Source organism: Platalea leucorodia (assembly GCF_965183815.1).
Source record: "Platalea leucorodia genome assembly, chromosome: 3".
Classification (NCBI taxonomy): Eukaryota; Metazoa; Chordata; class Aves; order Pelecaniformes; family Threskiornithidae; genus Platalea; species Platalea leucorodia.
Window position 1 is genome coordinate 76687387 of NC_138825.1, and position 21258 is coordinate 76708644.

At 38.2% G+C, this 21258-nt stretch overlaps 1 protein-coding gene across 1 annotated transcript in view; it reads left to right on the forward strand.

The window, feature by feature from the left end:
- SLC22A16 (solute carrier family 22 member 16) overlaps window positions 1–21258 on the forward strand; it is a gene marked incomplete at its 3' end in the record, with an annotated part of 36055 nt that overhangs the window by 12899 nt on the left and 1898 nt on the right. The window contains exons 2-7 of the mRNA XM_082306287.1: window positions 8803–9279; window positions 12145–12262; window positions 14150–14699; window positions 16605–16732; window positions 17137–17246; window positions 17738–17837. Of these exons, the coding sequence (XP_082162413.1) occupies window positions 8803–9279; window positions 12145–12262; window positions 14150–14699; window positions 16605–16732; window positions 17137–17246; window positions 17738–17837 (1483 nt within the window). The remainder of the gene's footprint in view (window positions 1–8802; window positions 9280–12144; window positions 12263–14149; window positions 14700–16604; window positions 16733–17136; window positions 17247–17737; window positions 17838–21258) is intronic.

Consider the following 21258-nt stretch of genomic DNA (forward strand, 5'->3'; position numbering starts at 1 on the left):
AACATCAGAAAACATCTGATTTCCTAAATGGGGAAGGAAGAATGAAATATAACAGTTCATACATGAAGTACTGCCTATGTCTATAATTAGATGGAATCTCAATAAAAATATTTAAATTCTATTAGACACTTTACAGATTATGATGTAAAATGATTTGCTTACATAAGCTGATGGAAACGCTAGTGTGGAAGGGAATTAAATACCTAATTTGGATTTGTTCTCAAAAAAGAGGCTGACCAAAAGGCAATAGTGTTACCAAAGATACTGGAATTGAGTTTTCCCTGTGAGAAGTAATGCTAGTAATGTATCATGCAGACAGAGTACATGCTAATTTTCTAAATGGTAGATGTTTATGAAAATGCTGTTCCTGGAATGAAAACCTCCATGTTTAGAGCCTGAAGTGTTACTACACTCTGCTGTGTTTAGCACTGACCCAAATAATTCCAAAAGAAACCTAAATAACTTAAAAACTGCGTGATCATGTTGTTTTTTAATTAAATTACCTGGTATATACCCTTGACACACGTAAAGCAGAAAGGACACGTGGATAACTAGAATCAAATAGACAGACTCCAGCTTTGCCATTGAAAGTGTTGGAATTGCTGTTGCAATCGCAGTCCATTTCTCCTTGCCAGCCTTGTTCCCGTTGTGATTGCTGCTCCACTGGTAACTGCTGTAGCCCCACTTGAAGCCGTGACCTCAGGTTTGAGGACTGCTTTACTGATGCCTGTATGGTGCAAATGTACCAGAATTACAAAAATTTATTTCATACTGATTTTGATAATCAAAAAGAAGCCTAGAAATTAATGTGCACCATTTAAAGTTTGACCGTTGTTTTCAGTGCTAGTTTTAAATTTCCACTTTTTTCCTCCCTTTTATTGCTTTATTTCTACCAGTTAGATACTATAAATATGTGAAGGAGAAAAAATGCAGCTTCTCCTCACAGCAAGCGAGCAAGATGTTTGGTCGGCATTTGTCACACAGGCAGGTCTTGTAGATCTCTCTCTTCACTAGATAATCCATCTACAGATGGATCCCTCCATGGCAGGTTACATAGCGTTTATCTTCCTTTCACTTAAGGAGCCTAGAGTATGGTGCCAGAGCTGTGCTGTTGCCAATGTTGCCAAACTGTTCCAAGTCCATTGCAGACTTCTCCCGAATCCCTTGTAGTTTACACATGCAGGAAAGAGAGTGGCTATCGCCTTAGCAATTAAAACGTTACCGTTCCCAGTGACGTGTTCCCCCTCAACGAGAAGTTACTTTCACAGTAAAATCAAGAGTGGAACGCGTGTGTAGCTTGGTTGCTTGTGTGCAAGCCCAGGCCTTTGTGTCTAGTGCGGTTCCACTCTCAGTTGAAGCAGGAGGTTGGGCGTTGCGGTGAAGTGGCTGAGCCGTGAACACACCGTCCTTCTGGCTGGCTCTCTCCTGGGGGCAGTAACCCTTGGCAGAGAGGCAGCAAGAAACATTGGGGCATCTTTGATGACAGCTGCCCTTTCTGCTGTGCATGGCTGTCCACAGATGAAGGCTATGCTACTAAACTGTTGAAACCCAGCAATATTTATCAATGGGATTATTTTGTCACAAGTCATGACAGAAACCTAATGTGCCTGATGTAGATAGTCAAAACCAAAGAACTGTTCCATTAATTGCAAAAAAAAAAAAAGTATTTTAAAAGTATGACCCTTAATTGTGTAGCACTAATTCTTGATTTTTGCACTGATGTGACTTTCTTCATCTAAGCTGTTCTACCAAATGTGCAGTAGTGAGCAGCCGATGTATTTTTCTTCTTGGTTCTGGTGAATAAATGCTGGGCTTGTCTTAATCAAAGGGAAACGTGCATAAGTTTAATGGAATAGAAGTAAGTGTTGCAATTCTTCAGAGAATCAGTGTTAGACGATTGTAAGAATGATTTGGTAAGTGTCTGCTGTTTGGTGACTGCATGTTGATGCACACATTGTCACTAGTGATGATATATAATTCCTGCGGCCTTCCTGATCTCTATAGACTTTCTTATTCCTGTTGCATCTGCTGTAGGCATGTTTAAACTGGATATCTTCTGCCTCTGAAAACAAATTCTGGAAATAACCATCTTGCTGATGCAGGCTGAGACCAAGTCTTAGCATAGTTTGAACTGCCCTTAGGAGGGAAGGAAGTTTACTCTTGACACTTTAAGTCAAATAAGGCCACGTCTGTTGTATATTTAAGGCTGCTTCCACATCTGCATCTCTGCACCATAGCAAAAATACTGCTCCTGAGTTTCATTCAGCTCCTTTCTTCTCAAAAAATAAATGTATAAGTGCATCACAGCTTTTTGGTTTAGAGTGGAAAGAATGCTGAATGGCTTTTCTCACATTAAAAAAAAAAACAAAACAGGATGGAATACAGAGGTGAAAGTGGTTACGGAACACAAATTCTTTCAGAAATAGTAAATATCTGGAAATTTCTTTCCACTAAGCCAGCCTGTTGAGTGTACACCGCACAACAAAAACATACTGTGTTTTCTGACTAAGCAATTTGCTAAGAAGGTGGTTGTAAAGACAAACAGTAAAAATAGTTCTTGTAAAACTGTGGAATAGTACAGATCTTTCACTAATGCCAGAACAGCCTTGTGCCTCTATCCTACACTGAAAGGATTTTTAAAGTTTTATGTTAGCTTTTGAGGAGCATCTAGTAATTCACCCACTCCTCTCTTTGGTGGACAGACAAGGAAACAAATATTATCAGAAACATATTTTATTTAACATAAAATTAGCATCTAAGTTTTGTCCCATCTTTACAGTGCAATAACTGACAATGGTAAAAGTACTCCAAGGCTGGGGATTTATTCTCTGACATATATGCAGCAATGTCCACTTCAGGTATTTTTGCATGCCAGATGTACCACCTTTCAAACAGACTGGTGCAGATGGTTTGCATAGATGCAATATAAATTGCATCAAGCAACTGATCTGGCTTGGTTTATTTTTTTTAAAATCATTATCTATTTTGACTTTTTTTTTCAAGTTAGATCAGTTTTCCAGATAAAATTTACAGCTGGTCCACATAAAAAGCACCGCCGCAACTGAGGGTAGAGTGCACTATGTCTCAGGGGATGAACAGTGGGAAAGGAGAGGGGAAGAAATGTCTTACAGTGACAGTGCCACAGAGTATGTTATGTCATGACCCTACAGCTAGACCAACAGTGGTCTGAGATCTAGTTCATTGTCTTTATGGAAGACTATTTCTTCAATTCAGCTACTGACATTATGATATTACCAGTTGCTTTTCTTACTGGTGAGATCTTAAAACTTGTGTGGAAGAGTCAGAAAATGTAAAAGTCTTTTTTACTATAAGCTGTAAACTGAAAAAAGAATAACTAGGGAGAAATTTCACAGAAATATTTTAAGAAAGACTGGAACATTTTCATGTTGTGTCTTGCTCCAGCTTTTGTGAAGACAGTTTTATGCTCATTTGACTTCTGGCATTCGTTAAGCGTCTCTATGCTGGAGCAGTAACCTACAAAGTCTTCTTGACTTCTATATTTGACACTCCTGCCAAGAGTGACAAAATGTACTAGCCAAATAATTATCTCCCATGGCAAGTCACTGAAGAGATGGAAAAACACTGTGAGAGATTATCATACCTTTCAGGACAGTCATCATGTTCACAGATCTTAAAAACTGCAAAAAGTGTGCTTTTTAAAAAGAAAAAAAATCTGTAAAAGAGGCATTGAAAACTACTACTTGCAACAATATGTATTACATAATCTGATGTGTGTATGTGAAGATAACTGGCATGTAAAATACCCTTGCCAAAAACTGCCTTTTTTGAGATCAGTCCAGGAAAATAGATCACAGGCTTTGCTGAAAGAAGCCTTGCTTTCTTTTGGTGAATTTCAATAGTATTTTTTTTTTCTTAACATTTTCATGCATGAGCAGTAGTATCTCTTTATTCAGGGAAATTTAACTTTTAAAATGGAGTTTGGTGAGTTTACTAAAAAGATTATATTACATGTTTGCCTGCACTAGAGAGGTTGAAGCTTAGTAATAAAAGAGTTTCTTATCAGTCCAGTGTTCTTAGATGAAGAATTTGGGAAAAAAGTTAATCATTTACAGTAGGCAGCAAGGACAGCACAGACTTTAACCTGTGCCTCAGGGTCAGTGAAGTGTATGACCTGTATACGTTCTGCTGTGACCTCCTGCCCCAGCACAGCCTGCCGCAGGGGCTGCTCCAGGCTCCCCCAGCGGGAACGGCTGTGCTCCCCCAGCACCAAGTCCTCCCGCAAAGAGGAGAAGCTGCTCAGCCATTGCGTGAGCGCGGGCCAAGAAGCAGCCCCAGGGTTTTAAGATTGGGGAAGACCATTGACATGGCCACAGTAAGAGGGCTGAGATAAAACTCATGCACCCAAAGGTCCAAAGGGAGGGATCCCAGGTGACTAATAGAGCAGGCAGCAGCTTTATGTTCCTCCTTGCTAAGCAATGTCTGCTGCTCTGACCTCTGTTCTAGCAAACCTGTGTCTGCCATGAGGCTGGGCCTGTGTCTTTGTCCATTTTCAATCTTGAGCTGTTCTGGCAAGCAAAGTTCAATGCATCGATAGTATTCTCCCATCCTACGTATCATCATGCTTACATACTTTTCATGCTTTCTATATATTGTCACTAATGGCTTAATTAACTCCTTTTGGTAACTATGCAAGTTAATGAATTTCCTGACCTCTACACAATTGTTTTTTCTAGAAGAAAAGCCTTTCCTACCCACAGGAGATTCTCAGCAGCTCATAAGGTTGGGCTTCTCAATCTAGCATCTGTGGGGATGCTGTTACAACACTACTGTGGTCAGCAACAAATTTTGCTTTCACAGCAAAAGAGGGCTTTCAGGTTGGGGTTTTTTTTGTGTGTGTTTTATATGAATATATATAGATAGATACAGAGAGAGGCTTAGCCAGCCCATTGTGGAATTTTACTGGAGAGAGCAGTAGGTAGTTTTTACAGGCAGGGGAGCAGCCCATTAGTGTGGTGGCAGGGCTGTGGGATTTCTTCAGCTACTGGTGCTGCCAGACACTTTTCTACCTTCACATCAGGCCTTATTTGTCCCTATTCCTGTTTCCCCTGCCTGCTCCTTGGCTTTTTTTATTGAGCAGTTAGAGGTTAAAAACTGCAGTGCAATCCATCCTGCAGGATTCTGCAACAACATGGCCATTTTGCTATAAAAACATGTTTTCCTGTTCTTAAATTAATTCATAAACAGCATAAATTATATCTATTAATGTATATCTGGCATTCTGTTTGACTTTTTGTGTTTGCTTAGCATAGGTGCTGCAAATTAGGTAAGAAAAATGATACTACAGAGTGGATTTCTTTGTTGGACCTGAATAAGATTTTCATAACACTGAAAATGGAAGAATGTTTTTAGAAGAATCAGTTATATCTAGTTCTAAGTTAAACCCTTGAAAGATGGCTGAAATATGGCATGACACAGGTATTTCTTTAATATAAATCCTTTATCGCTTCTTATAGACGTGGAAACTGTTCAATATGACACAAAGGAAAAATGAGGAAAGGGTAAGGGACTGTAATATATATAGTTTTAGAAAGTAACTAGAGGGGGATAACTGATAATTCTGTACAACAAAGTGATAAAAGACAAGGAAGATTTATTCAAGGTTGCACAAGGATGTTTTATAAGCTGCTAATAGTCTTACACTGAAAAAGGGGACACTGAGATTAGATTTAATGAGAAACTTTCCAACAGAAAGATTTGACAGCGGAGCAGTCTGTCAAAATGGTTATTGAAGTATGCTCACAAGAAGCATTCAGGAAGAGATAAGATAAAACTCTCAAGGGAGCAGTTAGGGCAGAGATTAGCTAGACCTGATCAAAATCATACCCCTGGTGATGCTCTTGGGATTTGGGTTTTTAAAAAATAATGTAATGCATTGGTTCATGCCATCTTCTCAGTCTGTATCCTTACAAGTTGTTATCTTCTTTCAAGCTTCTCCAACAAGAAAGGGCATAAATATATTTTTCCTGCTCACTCTTACTGGGTAGAAGAGAAATGATGAACCTGATATGTCTTGTACTGTGAGAGCTAATTAAGAAACTCAAGATGAATGTATCGGAGTTTGAAATTACTTAATTCTTCCTCTGTTTGGGAAATACCAACTGGGCTATCTGAGACTGCAATTTCCTGATGCATAATGACAGATATTGCAAATACTGGGGATCCTGGTTCCAGGTATGCCACTTTTTATTAGCTAATAGAAGATGTAACTGCACAGCTTCTCAAGATTAAATTTGCTAATTTGCTAGAGGTCTTCTAGTCCTGATTTCAGTCATTCTGCATACTGCAACAATAGCTCAAGTTGTTGAATTTGGTCTTGCTCTGCTATTTTTAAAAAGAGTTTGTGTCTTTTGGTGGGAACAGTTAAAATGAAAGTAGAGAAGAGGAGCTAAAAAATGTCGCTGACCATGTTTGTCTGCATTAATAGGGGGACAGAGGTTACATTTCAGAATAATCTTTGCTTTTTTGTTGTCCAAGATAGTCCAAAAGCCTTTCAGAGCCGTTTTAGCCTTGCTTTGATTTATGGCTAGCTACTTAATTCTGAAGAAGCTGTTCTCTTGAGAGGGGATCGATAGGCTTAAGGGATGCTGTGGTTATGTTCGGTTTCTCTTGACCATATCTCTCACGAGGTTTGTTGGGAAAGGGCAGCACAGCACCTGTGCGAGGATTGCCTTGCCGAGTCTTCAAGCGGGAAGTGGAGCCAGCTTTTGAGCTGCCACAGTGGGTTTAGCAATTCGGCCCTCTCCTCAGACTGCTGTGGAAAAGTCAATAGAGCTGTGGTCAAGAGAAAGGGGGATAAAAAACACTCCATCTGAACAGCAGCAATGCCATTGGAAAGACAGGATAGGCAACTGGATTTACATTTACCAAAGAAAGAAATAAGAATCATAAGATAAAAGGCAGACGAGAATGAGGATGGTGAATGGAGTTAGGTTATGCAAGAGAACTGTTTAATTGGGAAGGTTAGATGGACATTAAGACAATGTATCCAGCAAATTCTACTTAAATACTTTGGTTATAGATGGTTTAGAAATTAATTAGAAATTGTGGTGACAGATGATTTAGGCTAGGTACTGTTGCAACCTTTATTACGGGAATTCAAGGCTAGATAGGTTTCAGAGGGAAGTGATCTAGAGGTCGCATTTGTTAAGGGGATCGGAATTGCTCTGACTTCCCACAAGACATTTCAAGGCAATTGGTTTTTAGGCATCATTTCCTATAACTTCAGCAGAGATAGCCTCTGATCATTTAAAAAAAAGCTGATTTTTGTTTCATACCACCAAGGCCAAGCACATACTACAGTAAGGATGTATATATAGAAGCTCATTGAATGCTTCTTTAAATTAGTGCAATTGCTTGGCCTTCAGGAAGTAAAAAGTGGAGGAGAAACCAAAGCTAGTTGTTTTTTTCTGAACAGATGTTGTACTAATTATGTGCATAATTTTAACATTTAATTGAGGAAAAGAGTCCTTATGCTTAGATTGTCAGAAACTGTCTAGTGATACTAGAGTTCATTGCAAGTCTTTCGAAATTCAGAATGCATGTGCAATTTATATACTAACATTTACTTGCATCTCAAGCGTGTTTTAAAAGCTGTTAAAATGCCAAAATTCAGGCTATGCATAAAACATTCTTTTACCATGTTTGCTTTATGATACAATCTTTAATGCATAACTGTACACCCTGTTTAAGCCAAAACCCAACCCAGTTTACAGCTATGTTTTGGTACAAAACATTTCACGCTGTTCAGATTCTCTCTTCCTCTACACGTGTCTACATGTATTCTCTCTTTGTCTTTTGGAGGCAATAAAGAGAGATGGAATGAAGTTGGTGAAGGGTCTGGAGCACAAGTCTTATGAGGAGTGGCTGAGGGAACTGGGGTTGTTTAGTCCGGAGAAGAGGAGGCTGAGGGGAGACCTTATTGCTCTCTACAACTACCTGAAAGGAGGTTGTAGCCAGGTGGGGGTCGGTCTCTTCACCCAAGTAACAAGTGATAGGACGAGAGGAAACGGCTTCAAGCTGCGCCAGGGGAGGTTTAGGTTGGATATTAGGAAAAACTTCTTCACCGAAAGGGTAGTCAGGCATTGGAAGAGGCTGCCCAGGGAAGTGGTTGAGTCTCCATCCCTGGAGGTATTTAAAAGACGGGTAGATGTGGTGCTCGAGGACATGGTTTAGTGGTGGACTTGGCAGTGATAGGTTAACGGTTGGGCTTGATGATCTTAAGGGTCTTTTCCAGCCTTAACGATTCTATGATTCTATGATTTTAAGATAGATGGAATACAGTTATATAGATACAATTAGGTGAAATGAAGGGTGCAATGTGTTTGGTTTGTTTTATTTGATGCACATATCTCTATCCCTCAGAACCTGAGGTTGCAACATTTTGTTTTTTCTAACCATTCTAGTAATCTAAGGCCTTATTTTGAGGGGATGTACTACACAGAATTGGAGGGTGGAAGGTTGCTTCAAACTAAGTGCTTAAGTTCAGAATTGTTTCTTTTTAAATGCTCTTCTCTGTGTATGGCTAAACACATGACTAAGAGCAGCATTTACTTCCTGAGAATACATTACTTCTGCTGTGGATCTTCTCTCATCTTTGGTCTCTTGCAGGGCTTAGCTAATATTGAAGCAGCACTATATGACAAAACACTAGACACTTTAATGATGTCTCCATTTACTGATCCTAGCAAAATAATTATGCTGACTTTTTTTTTCATGTGTGGAGGGCTTTTCTTCAGTAAACTTTTTTCTTTCCCTTTACAGATTTCAAGCATGTGTTTATTTTGCATCTGTCTTTCAAGCTATGTCATGTGGTATCCATTACTTAGCGTCTGTGTTCATGGCTGTTACTCCTAACTTTGTATGTGGGATCCCTGGAAATGTGAGTAGTGTTCTTTTCTACAACTCCTCTGAATTAAGTATAGAGGACACCTGGACACTATGGACATCAACAGAAAATTACATTGTAGTCCAGCTGGAAAATGGAGAAATTTGGGAACTGAACCAATGCAGCAGGTCCAAACGAGAAGTCAGTTTGGATCTGACATATGAATACAAAGGCAACAAGTCCGTATTTTCTTGTTCTGATGGATTTCTCTATGATGATACAAAGTGGAAGAGCACTGTTGTTACACAGTGGGATCTGGTCTGTGACCGAGAATGGCTTGCAAAATTAATCCAGCCTACATTCATGCTTGGAGTCTTGATTGGAGCAGTGATTTTTGGTGACATTGCTGACAGGTAAAGTGCCATCCTCTGAAAATTGTAGCTTCAGACTGCAGTAACACCATGCGTATCTACCTGTTTTGTTGTTTTCATTCATTGTGTATTCATAATTATGTATTCACAACTCAGGAGGTTTGGATATTGTTTTATTCACAGCAGTGTTTAACCCAATTTCTTTTTCTGAAGCAAGTACTGATTTTAAAATGTATTTGCCAATCATTTGCTTTTAGAATTTTTTCCTACTTTATATCAGCCATTGTTCTAGGCCTTGATCCCTCAAATTGCTCTGTGCAGCTAGTATTTTCCCCTAGATTATTTTTTTTTTAACAGGAATAGCAATAGTCAGTAGTAATAGCAACAGTAAAACCTGGGAGTAGATTTTCACCTCATTTTCCATGAGGAGAGATTCCTCATAGAAACATAGATTTTTATTTTTGGATATGATAAACAGCTGAAGGGCTACTGGAAGGTTAAAAATCATGTATTTTAAAATCACAAATTTCCTAACCTCTTGTCATGGATACAGCTCTGTGGGGCTGATGCAAAGGCTTTGAGAGTTTGATCAGGCCCCACGTTCTTAAAATAAACACCCATATGCTATTTTTCCTTGCTGTACAGTTGTACTTTTTCCCTGAGTGGTTATCTTAAACTTCAGTCTCTTGAAGATTAGTCCAGATAGGAGGAAAAATGGTTGTCAGAGAGCTGTGCTGTAGTTTCACTTATTTACCAGCACGTACAAAGTTCTGTTTGAGCACGAGGAGAGTTGGTCCGTGGAGGGACTTGACCCAAGCAGTCCCTTGCTCACGGTGCCAAGGCTGTCCTTCAGCCTGCTCCCCTCTGTCACTTGCTCCCTGGATGTTATCTCGGATCACGCACTGAGATCCAGCATCAGAACTGGACTCAGAAGCAATAGTGAGATCCAGGATGTACGTCTGTATCCTCCTGCTTCTCTTGGTTTTCTCTCTCAACACAAACACATGTATTCCTACCTCAGAAGAACGCCCAGCCATGTCCCTCTATCCGTATGAGAGTCAAACGCCTAAGCTACGTTGTACTTGGTTTTGTCTCAGGCAGTTTATGTATCCGTGTTTTGCTTTGAAGGCTGGTTTAGTGTTATTTATTTCTTTCTATAAAGGAGCTTGTTGACTAACAGCTCTGTCAGGTGGAAGGTAACATTTTATCCTGCAGTTAACAGTATAAGCAGAAAAAGGAGAACAGGCGTGTTGTTTTCTGATTTTCCTTCATTAGCACAACGCTAGGGTGTGACAGTTACAACATGGGAATGCAAAAGTAAAGATGATCTTTTTTTAATTTGGCTTTTAGAACACATGGAATCAATCCTGCCTCCCGATCCAAGGCTTTGTAAAACCGTATGTAATACAAAACCAGAATATAAAGCCAACATTTGTTCTGCATCCCTTTAAATCATTCATAGTTTTATTAATTAATACTCAGACATGATTTATAAGGTTATGATCATATTGTTCTCATTTCCATTAATTCAAGCCATGGACAGCCAGTTAAGATAATACACCCATTCTGAGTTGCAGATTTACAACTGTAGATTTTACAGCTGAAAGTTACTATTTTTTGACACATCCTGGCTGGTGGGAAATAAGTTTGTGGGTTCCTCCCATTCCCAATTAACAGATTTCCCAACAGAAGAGCTCCAACAGCTAGGACTCACTGGGATCTCTTCTGGCAGGGATCAGAGACCAAATGTGCATGACTCCAGGTCAAGACTGGAGAAAAATCAAAGTTGTTTTAATGTAGTATCAAATACTCACAGAGAAAAACGGACAAAGCAGCCCACACCCCTGAAAGTCCTCAAACTCTCTGTCTAAACGCAATATCCACATCTGTGAAAAGCTTTTTGCAGTGGAGTAGATAATAAGAGTCCAAGAGAATACTACCAGGGAAGAAGAATGATTCCACGCATTTTGTATTACAGAACATTTGTAGATAGAATAGAATGAATCCTCAATAGAGTCTTGTATATCTACTGCAGATTTCTAGGTTTTCTCCTCAGATGAGCTTCTTATTGATAGCATGTGCTCACTTGTTTAGGGACAACTGGCTGTACTTGGTATATTTTCTCCCTGAGATACGGGAAGAAGATAAACAAATAGAAGTTCCTTTTTACTAAATGCCCTTCTTTTACACTGGAAATTACTATGTTGTTGATGGGAAGCTAGTATTTGACATGATTTTTTTTGCTGTTAGTATACTAGCTTCCTGGATTTCTGTGTTTGTATATGCATGCACGTGTGCTGTGATGCAATCAGAAAATTCAGGGGAACTATGTGATTGTCATTTATGAGAGAATTCAACTTTAAATAACCAGACAAAGATAAGTTACAGAAGCCTTTCATTACTATCCAAATTGGTTGTTAGTTTGGCAAGAGATGGCGTGTGTTATCACAGCTAATTTTTGTTGAAAGTCATTAACTAGACGTTACTTAATATAAGATATCTGAAAAAGCGAGTCTTACCTACTGTCCTCATCAATAAGACAGAGTAAATTTGCAGATTAGTTATGTAGAAGTTAAGCTTGAAACTGGAGGTGAGCATAGGTAATGCCCACTTCTGCACGTTGCTTCCAGCCAAGAATTGTGGAACAGAAGTTCTGTCCATAGTACCTTCCTTTTTCTTGGAAGTTGGAATTACTGAAAAATTAATATAAGTTATATAAATAATATACATATTAATAATAAATTATTAATAAATAAATATAAATATAAACCCGAGTTTCTGTGGTGAGTGAAAGTATCAAGTACAGTATTTTCAGACTTACTTCCAGATAGGCTCTCTGGAGTTGCAGGTGTATTTTAATAGAAAGTTTGTGGTTATTTATAATTTTATTACTGCTGTGATTTGCAGACTGGGAAGACAGCGTGTTATGTGGTTCACAAGTGCTGGTCAGTTTCTATTTGGCATCGCAGTGGCCTTCACATTTGACTACTACAGTTTCGTGATTGTGCGCTTTCTCCTTGCTATGGTAAGAAAGGATGTTCACCCTGGCTCTTTTTATGTGTCATTTCCTACCCCTTCTCAGGAAAACCTCCCTTTTGTTATTCATTTCCTCCCCTACTTCATTATTCTAAAGCCCCCTCTGTTGCACTTATTTCAGCAGAGCAGGGAGAGTCTGAATGTTCTTGGACGACAGCACTTTTCCTCTTTGAATTAATAGAAAGAGTCTGTATGAAGCAGTGTTTGGTGCTTCCTCCATCCCAACCTCTGCTGGACTGGTAATTAAATACCAAGTGTGAGCAGCAAATTCTGGATTCTGCATTGCAGCTGCCATTGCATTTCTCCTTATTGTTAGAAATGGAGTATATTTTTCTTAAAATAACAAATCTATAAGTATGATTTTTATCTCTACCATTTTGAGTGATGGAGGGGAGATGCACGTTTTCTCTTCCATGCATCTCTTTGGTTGTTTAAGCTACATCTGGAATACTAAATACGTAGGTAGACATGTTTAACACCTAGATAGATGTTTATACTGTACTTAAGGTATTCCAGTATATGTGTTTACGTGTATCTATACACATACTTTTATATATAAGTATGACATATATCCAATATCTGGTATATAGTCAATATTTATACATAGTAACCAATTTTGAATTACTACTTTACATTCAAAAGTATAATATTTGTAGTCTTTCACTATATAATGCATAAAGAAATTAGAATGCTATCACAAGAAAAATCATGTAACTTATTTAAAGTAGGTTAGAAATTTGAAAATAATCACATAATTTATTTTATTCCTGCTGACAGTGCACTAGTCAAGACAGGACCTTGCACCTGGATCTCCCTGTGCCTGATTAGAGCTCAGAAGGATTTCCTAGCAGGAAAAACTGCATGGGCATTTCAGCCTTGAACAGTGAGATCAACAGGAGTCCCTCTACTGACTCCCTTGGCTGTTGATGCTAGGGGCTGTGGTAGGTTAGAAAAGCAAAAAGCTCTGACCAGACCAGTGCTATAGGTTTTAACTGCCCACTGGGACTGATTTGTGAGATGGAGGTCTAAAGCTCTAGCTCCGTGCCACTGAGATCAGCGCAGCTTTCCTATCGGGTTCAGTGGGTTCAGAAGCAGAGATTATTAACTGGAATATTTTTAAGCAGAAAATTGATTAATCAAAACAATATACTGGAATATTTTCTAGTCTAGATTTTCTAGCTGTGTTTTGAAATGTTTTGAGATACCAAGAGCTTGACTGTTGCTAGAGAAATTTATATATATATATATATATTCAAGAATATATATATATTCAATGGAGAAATACTATAATGCAGAACATGCCAGTAGTTGCATTTGCTAGATACTGTGTAAGAACCTACAACCATATATATGAGATTCTCTTCCAACATTTCAAAAATTTGATGTAATGAGATAATTTACAAGGGTGTGGAAGGTAATTCTCAGTAAATTTGCAGTTCCCTGACATAAAGCCAAGGTCAAGATTTTCAGAAGTGGCAATTACTTCAGGGGACCTCATTTTCCCAAGCATCTAATTTGCGATGTCATTAAGGGACCTGATTTTTGGAGTTGAAGGGCTTAGTGACATCAGCATATTAGGCTCTTTTTCAGGTGTCTCTTGCTGGCTCTCCCCCACTACAGAGAAGCATCCAAAATCACTTCATATTTTTAAATACAGTGTCCAGGCAGTCTGAAGGCTTGAGTGAACTTTTTCTCCAGCTGGTTTGTTTTCAGGGTCGCCTTTTTTTCTGTCAGTGTGGGACATGCCAGTGCGGTGGCAATTAAGCGTACACAAATGTGGAACACTGTTAGCTGTTTGTTTCTACTGCTGTTGCACAAGGAGAGTAGATACAAACCTCACACTTGTTTATTTTTTTTCTCTCTCCCACCCCCACAGGTTTCAAGTGGCTATCTGGTTGTGGCTTTTGTTTATGTGACTGAATTTGTTGGCATTAAAGCACGAACCTGGGCTTCTATGCATGTCCATGCTTTTTTTGCTATAGGAATTATGGTTGTGGCACTCGTGGGATTTTTGGTTCGGACCTGGTGGGTCTATCAGATATTTCTCTCCATAGTGACTCTTCCCTTTATCTTGTGCTGCTCAATGCTCCCAGAAACACCTTTTTGGCTCCTGTCAGAGGAAAGATACGAAGATGCACAAGAAGTTATTAATATAATGGCAAGATGGAATAAAGTAAGCACTCCCTGCAAAGTTTCTGAACTGTGCTCATTCCAACAAGATGATCTAGTCAGTGTCAGAACGGGTGACAATGACACGTCCTCAACAAAGAAGCACAACATCTTAGACCTATTTTGTAACTGGCACATTGCAAGAAGGACCATCACAGTCTGGCTGATCTGGTTCACTGGGAGCTTGGGGTACTACGTCTTCTCCCTCAGTTCTGTCAGTCTAGGAGGCAATGAATATTTAAATCTCTTTCTCATAGGTAAATATTTTTGTACCTTGTTCTGTTTATGACAGAACTAGAACATAACATTTAAAAACGTCTATAGATTTGACAGCCAGTTTTTTAACTTTGTTCATTCAATTATGAACCTTGTTCAAAAAGCTTCGTGCTAACTCTTTGTAAAGTTGACTAACACAGGAGGAGTATCATTCACTCCAAATCTCACTGTTTCTGAAAAAAAAAAAAAGATAATTTAAATTTGTTGGTTGTTCTCTGTCTGTCTTTGTGGTTGTAAAACCATATTCTGCTTGTCTCCTCTTTGCCCTGCAAGCATACGGTAGAGCCACACAAACACCAAGGGAAGCAGACCAGCAACAGAAAATTCACATGGCTCTATTAAAGGCACAAACTAGGAAAATGAGATAAAAAAATTATTCCTTTAATCACTTACAGTCATGATATATTGAGTCTGTGTAGAAAATAGATTCATAATTCTCAGAAGCAAGAGTAATTTTAGTTTTCTCAAAAGTATATTTTTAATATAGTTGTAGTATTCTTTTAATTTTGTTGGTCTGACTGTAATCTTCCTCTGGTACGTCAGTTGTTTATAAAGGCAGCTCAGTGCATTCAAGGCCTGATCCAGAGTTTGTTAAGATCAGTGGAAATAATCCATTGACTTCAGAAGGCTCTAGATCAGGCACGTGGCTCTGAGCCAGCAAAGAATTAAATCATGCGCTTTGCTTTACGCAACTGAGTGCCCTCAGTAAAGTGAATGTGACTGTTCATGTACACAAGCACACAGAAGGACTGGGGCACTCATGAATTCAGTTTGTGTTGTCACGTATTATAGCGTATTGATTGACGTGTTGAAGAGTGGATGCTAGTATTGCGCAGAAACGAAAATGTTATGGTAGAGTACAGTGCATAAATCACTGTGTCCGCTTCCTTCAAAAATATTTTAGCAGACTAACATACACTGAATAATTGCAACCTGATTTTACCAACACAGGCCCAAAAGATTGTTTCCTGATATTATAAGTGTATTGACATACTGTACATACTTAGTAAAGGAATGCAGCATATTTGTACAGGGCTGTATCTTATGTTCTTCCTTGATTTTACATTGGACATAGTAGCATTCTTCATGAGCAAGTCGGTTTAAAACATATCTGAACTGGTTTTGGCTCAATATAATTTGTCTAGGGGCAAATCGTGTTCACACAGGGTTTGTGAACAGTCCTAGCCAACACCTGTTCCTTTAGAGCTGCAGAAGTTTTTCTCTGGAAAGAAACATTACAATGAGACGATCTGAGTATGAATGGGGTATTGTAAGCAGCTGCCCTCTTTTTAATGGAGAAGAGAGAAAGCTGGAACCACACACTCTGTGTTTGTGGAGCTGGCTCAGAAAACGGGACCCGGAGAGACCTTGCTTGCCTTTTACATTGGGGTGATCTGGGGCTGAAGCTGCGGGAGGCCCCTGTGGCTTTGGTTCTGTGTCCAGGTGGAAGCTGGCAAATCCTGAGAGGTGTGTCGGTGTGACACCAGCAATATTGTCCTTCATTTAAGCTGTTGATGTGAAAATACCTGAGGCAAAAGAGCAGCAAATGGAGAGCTTTCAGTCACAAGTGCCAGTGTCATAAAAGCAGGACCATGGCCTTGCTGTTTTCTGTACTTTTCCACCCCAAAGAGAACTGGAGCTGCTCTGTGCTGTGAAACCTGTTTCCCTCGTCCTTCTCGATCTCCCACTACCATATTTTAGGCCATGCTTTCTGCTTTCTGTTGCCATTTCTGTTACCAAATGAACTAGCCCAACACACTGGTTATCTCTACATTTCACGTATTTATTACACCCTAGATTAAATGAATCCCCATAAAGAGGAAGTTAGAGTTATAACATGAATATGTGCAATCATGACTTAAAACGAAATAATTTCATACTGACAGGTGCTGTGGAGTTGCCTTGCTATGTCATTGCTTGCATTGGGATGGACAAACTGGGAAGGAGAAACACACTCATTCCGTTCCTTATTTTAAGTGCACTGATCTGTGTTTTAATTATGTTCATACCTCAGGTTAGTCACGTACCGTTTAAAGTGTTCCTATAGTAGAAAGTGATTTTAAAGGCTCTTAAGTCTGTAAATGCAGCTGCTCTTTCTAAATCATATAGTTGATTAAAGGCTGTTTTTAAAATGCGGCTGTCAGTCTAAGATAGATTTCTGTATTTTCAGTACAGGTTTCACAGTTTCATTGCTGGAGTCACATGCAAAATGTTTCCAGGGCTTCAGTGAACCAGGACTGGTAAAAAGTTATATGGACACTAGTTATTTATTGAGACCGATTTTAAAAAAGCAAGCAATAAGTATTGCTTCTTGTTTAAAGAAGGGTCACAAGGATTGTGACCTTTTGAAGGATTTAAATTAAGTTTGGAACAGTGTTATTTTCTGGTGATTTATTTATTTGTGCTCTCTTTCAATAGGATTTCAATGTATTAATTATCTTAGCAAATATGGCTGGAAAATTTTCAATAGGTGTGGCATTTGGCCTTATATATCTCTACACAGCAGAACTGTACCCAACAATTGTAAGGTAAGAACTTTCACCAGTCATATATTTTTCACTATTTTGCTGTTATTTCCTTTTCTTTGTTATGCTCCTGGGCCAGATTAGTGGCAGTGGTCCAAAAGACTTGGGATGAGATGAGTTCCTCCGCTGCTTCGGAGTTGTTTAGTATTTGGCTGTATAATAAATTTTAATTTCTTTTTCATTTCTGTGTGCATTCTTTGGTTTCATTGAGGAACTAGAAGAATACTCAATACTTTCTTAAACATTATTTATGCCTTTCTTAAAAGTCCTGGTTGTTCATCCTGTGGTCTCTGCTGAATGATTGTTGTATTTTTCATCTTAATTATAGAAGCAGCTGAATTTTATTACAATATAAATTTACACTGGTGTAGCATTAGCTTCCTAGTACCATTGCATAAAGACACATATCATCCTGATGTTTTGAGTGTCTGTACATTTCTAATTGTTTGCTTTATCTGCCAGAATTCTTATCAAAGTCTTTGTTTTATGTGTAGATCGCTTGCTGTTGGAAGTGGAAGCATGATGTGCCGTGCAGGAAGTGTGGTTGCTCCTTTCTGTGTATATCTGAGAAGTGTTTGGATTTTCATGCCACTTGTAAGTATTTATTTCAATGGTGAATGTTTCTGGTTTTGAAAAGGCGTATGTGTCACTTGTTTTCTCAGGAACCAAAAGCTGAACTTTTTATTTTGAAAAAGAAATTGAATGAACCATTCTTGTTCTAAATTTTAAGTCTCAGAGTAACTTCATACTGTTAAAAATATGTAGCTAAAGCAAAAGGGAGACTTTGAGTCACTGAAATCTTCTGAAAAGTTTTTATGATGGAAGATGTAAACATACTTATGCACTGAATCCTAGTATAAAATTGATAAAAATATTTTCCATAAAAATATACTTTATCTACCATGTAACATTTAGGAAGTGTCTTAATCCATACTTCTTTACGCTGCAGGTCTAGCAGTTCTTGACCATGCTCATGATTTACTCTTTACCTTTTTTCAAAGGCATAGTTCTTCCATTCCTGGAATTCACTATGGATGGCTGTTTTTTCGTAATATTATTCCTTAATCTTTTCCATGGCTTCCCTGGGACATTGCATCTTTGGAATAGCCTTCCAAAAGATCAAGAATGTCTTGTGGTTACTATCCTTGGTCTTCACAGCTGTCCCAAAGCTCCTTTTTTTTCATTTTTCATTTATAAGAACCGAACAAAACAATTTGTGAGACAGATAGAAAAGAGAAGCAAATGGTATATTGACGGGGTTCACGGTGACTTTGACAAGGAACAGAACCTTGGATTCATTAAGCACATCTACTTGTAGGTGACTCCAGGTCATGCTACCGTTAGGTTTTGTCTTCTACCTCCAGTTGCCCCAAGAAAACAGAGGTGGAACCATTCCTTCGTGGAGTCTGCATTATGTATCTTCAAATCCATTTTGGACAAAATATTTTATGTATTTCCTGCTCACAAATGAATCACATTTCTTCATTACATTTATGTTATGAGGCACTTGCTGCTTAGAAATCCTGCAGCTATTTAATCCCTTTTTTACTCCTGAAGGATAATTTATACCCATATATGTAAAAACAGAAGGAATTACAAAGTTTATATTAAAGCTTTAAGTAGAGAAGAGTTTATTAATGGTTTAAAAATAGTTTGAGTTCTTTCAAAAACCCGTAGAATTCACTGTGACTAGCACACCAATGTTATATATAGATTACACGTCAGATGGTGAAAATGTAACAGGATGTGTCTTTCACCTAGATTCTTACTCTAATTTTGTCTACCACATTGGAATTTCCTGAAAAAGTGGCATTGTGTCCTTTTGATTTTGCAACTATAAAGTCTTCAATTATAGATGCTAGAGATTGGTTTCAGAGAATTCTTGGGAACTTGTTTCTTTATTTAAATTAATTACTTTCAGTTGTTTTGGATGAAAGTCAAGAGGATGAAGCAGACCACAAATTAATTTATTCCCTCAAGCTCCTAAAAAGTGTTTTCTTTCTTAATAATGGCCCCATGCAAACCAAGATATCTTCCCAGAAAAGACGAAGAAACATTTGCACAACAGAGTGGTCATGGGAGAACATTCTTTTTCTCTTGTCAGTGTTTTGCCTTTACTGGCTGAGATAAGCTTTATCTGTGCAGAAGTGCTGCAGTTAAACCACAGATGGGGAATGCTCAAAGATGCTGGAGAGCAGTGCAAATGGCAGTATAACCAGAGGAATTATTTCAGCTATGAACAACTTTCAGTGTACAAAGAGTATCCAGAGTATTTGTAGAGTTGTGTAGTAGTTCACAGTGAATATGTTTTCATTATTAGCTCCTATTATAAAACATTTGTCAGTTTATTAAATAGGCTTGTCTTCAGTTGGAGTATAGCGAGCCAAGTCTCAGGTAACGTGTGTGTTTTGGAATGGAAATGAAATGAAATGGCCTACATTTGTAAGTAAACTGATATACATTATGTTGATCTATTGTATACACCGCACATTGTCAAGCAGTTACTATTGCTATTTGTTTGACAGTCTGCCTCCCATACAGTTATGCCACCTGTGAGTAATGCAAGCATTCATTTGAATGCCTATAAATCTTGAATAACTTGCCCAGAATGTTTTTCATGTGACAACTTTCTAGAAAACTTACAGTAAAGCAACTGTTCCATGTATAACATATTTCTGTTTCTCAGCTGTTAAGAATTATGTTACAGTAGCCCTTTAACAGACGTGATTTTTCTCTCAGATAAACCAGAAATTTTAAATTAAAAAAAACCTCCACTGAGGTCAGTAAAGTTAAATGAATGCAAATCCTGTGTCTAATACTAGTGGATTTTCAGGACAAAATTTAACCTTTTTTGTTGAAGCAGCAATTTTGTAAATAAGATCATATTTTAGATTGGTTCAGAGCCACCAGATGTGGATATAAATATAAATAGCAGACTAGAATAATCATTTGTTCTCAGAAGTAAAAGTATTGTTTTGTAGGGATATTTAATTCAAATTATCTTTTGTTCTAGACTCAATATATTAAGTCCTGGTTTTAGACCACTGTGAAGTTAAAATTGTTGCACCAGGTAGGGAGGAAGACATATGAAAAATGGTGGTGAATCTTTTTTTGAAGTTAGTTATGATAGCTGTTAGAAGCTGCTGCTTGTACTGAAGCGTTGGGAATACTTTGAGAGTTTGACGAAGCAGAAAGTCAGACTTGAAATTAAGACCCTGAAAAAGCAATGAATTTAAGCGGGTACTCCTGTCAAATTAACTTCAGTGGAGCTTAAACATACTTATATACTTTGTGCAATAGTAGACTTCAATTCATAAGCATTTAACTCATTGGCTATATCAGAAGAACATTTTCTGATGCTGAGTTACATAAGTAAAAGAGTACATACACACAAAATGTACACATTTGTTATGAGTAAGCAAAGAGCTAAATTATGTCAAGTGCCTTATGAAGAAGTATAGAAAAGACTGCAAAAGACTTGCTTTGACTAAATATGAGTAACTTCATTGATAAGTGTGGTTACTGCCCCTGAAAAGGTAGATGACATTTGAGAAGTCCTTTCATTAATATACTGTGACTTAATTGTTTCATATTCTGTCTTTCATAGGAAATATTGGAAAATACTTTGTAGGGTCAGGGAGAAGGGAAACACACTGAATTAGTCTGCGTGCAGCAGCTTTCACATTGGAAAAAAAGAAAGTAACACGTGATGGAATAGAGTTAAGAATGCTGAGATGAAAAGGCAGGAAAGATGGTGTACGCTTGCAGAATAGTGAGAGTTTGCAGGGGAGTAAGAGGTAGGTTCATGAGGAAGGAAAACATGAGAAGAATGCAAAGTGTCTAAAAGACTAACCGAAACAGAGAAGACACACATACTCAAAGCACACAGTGTTGCTTTGACCTTGTTCTGTTGGGCATCGGTAGTGACCCTGCGCTCATAAACTCCAAATGTACAGATATCCATAAGCTTCAATATCCTTAACAGCCCTCAATATCCTCAAATATGAACTTATGA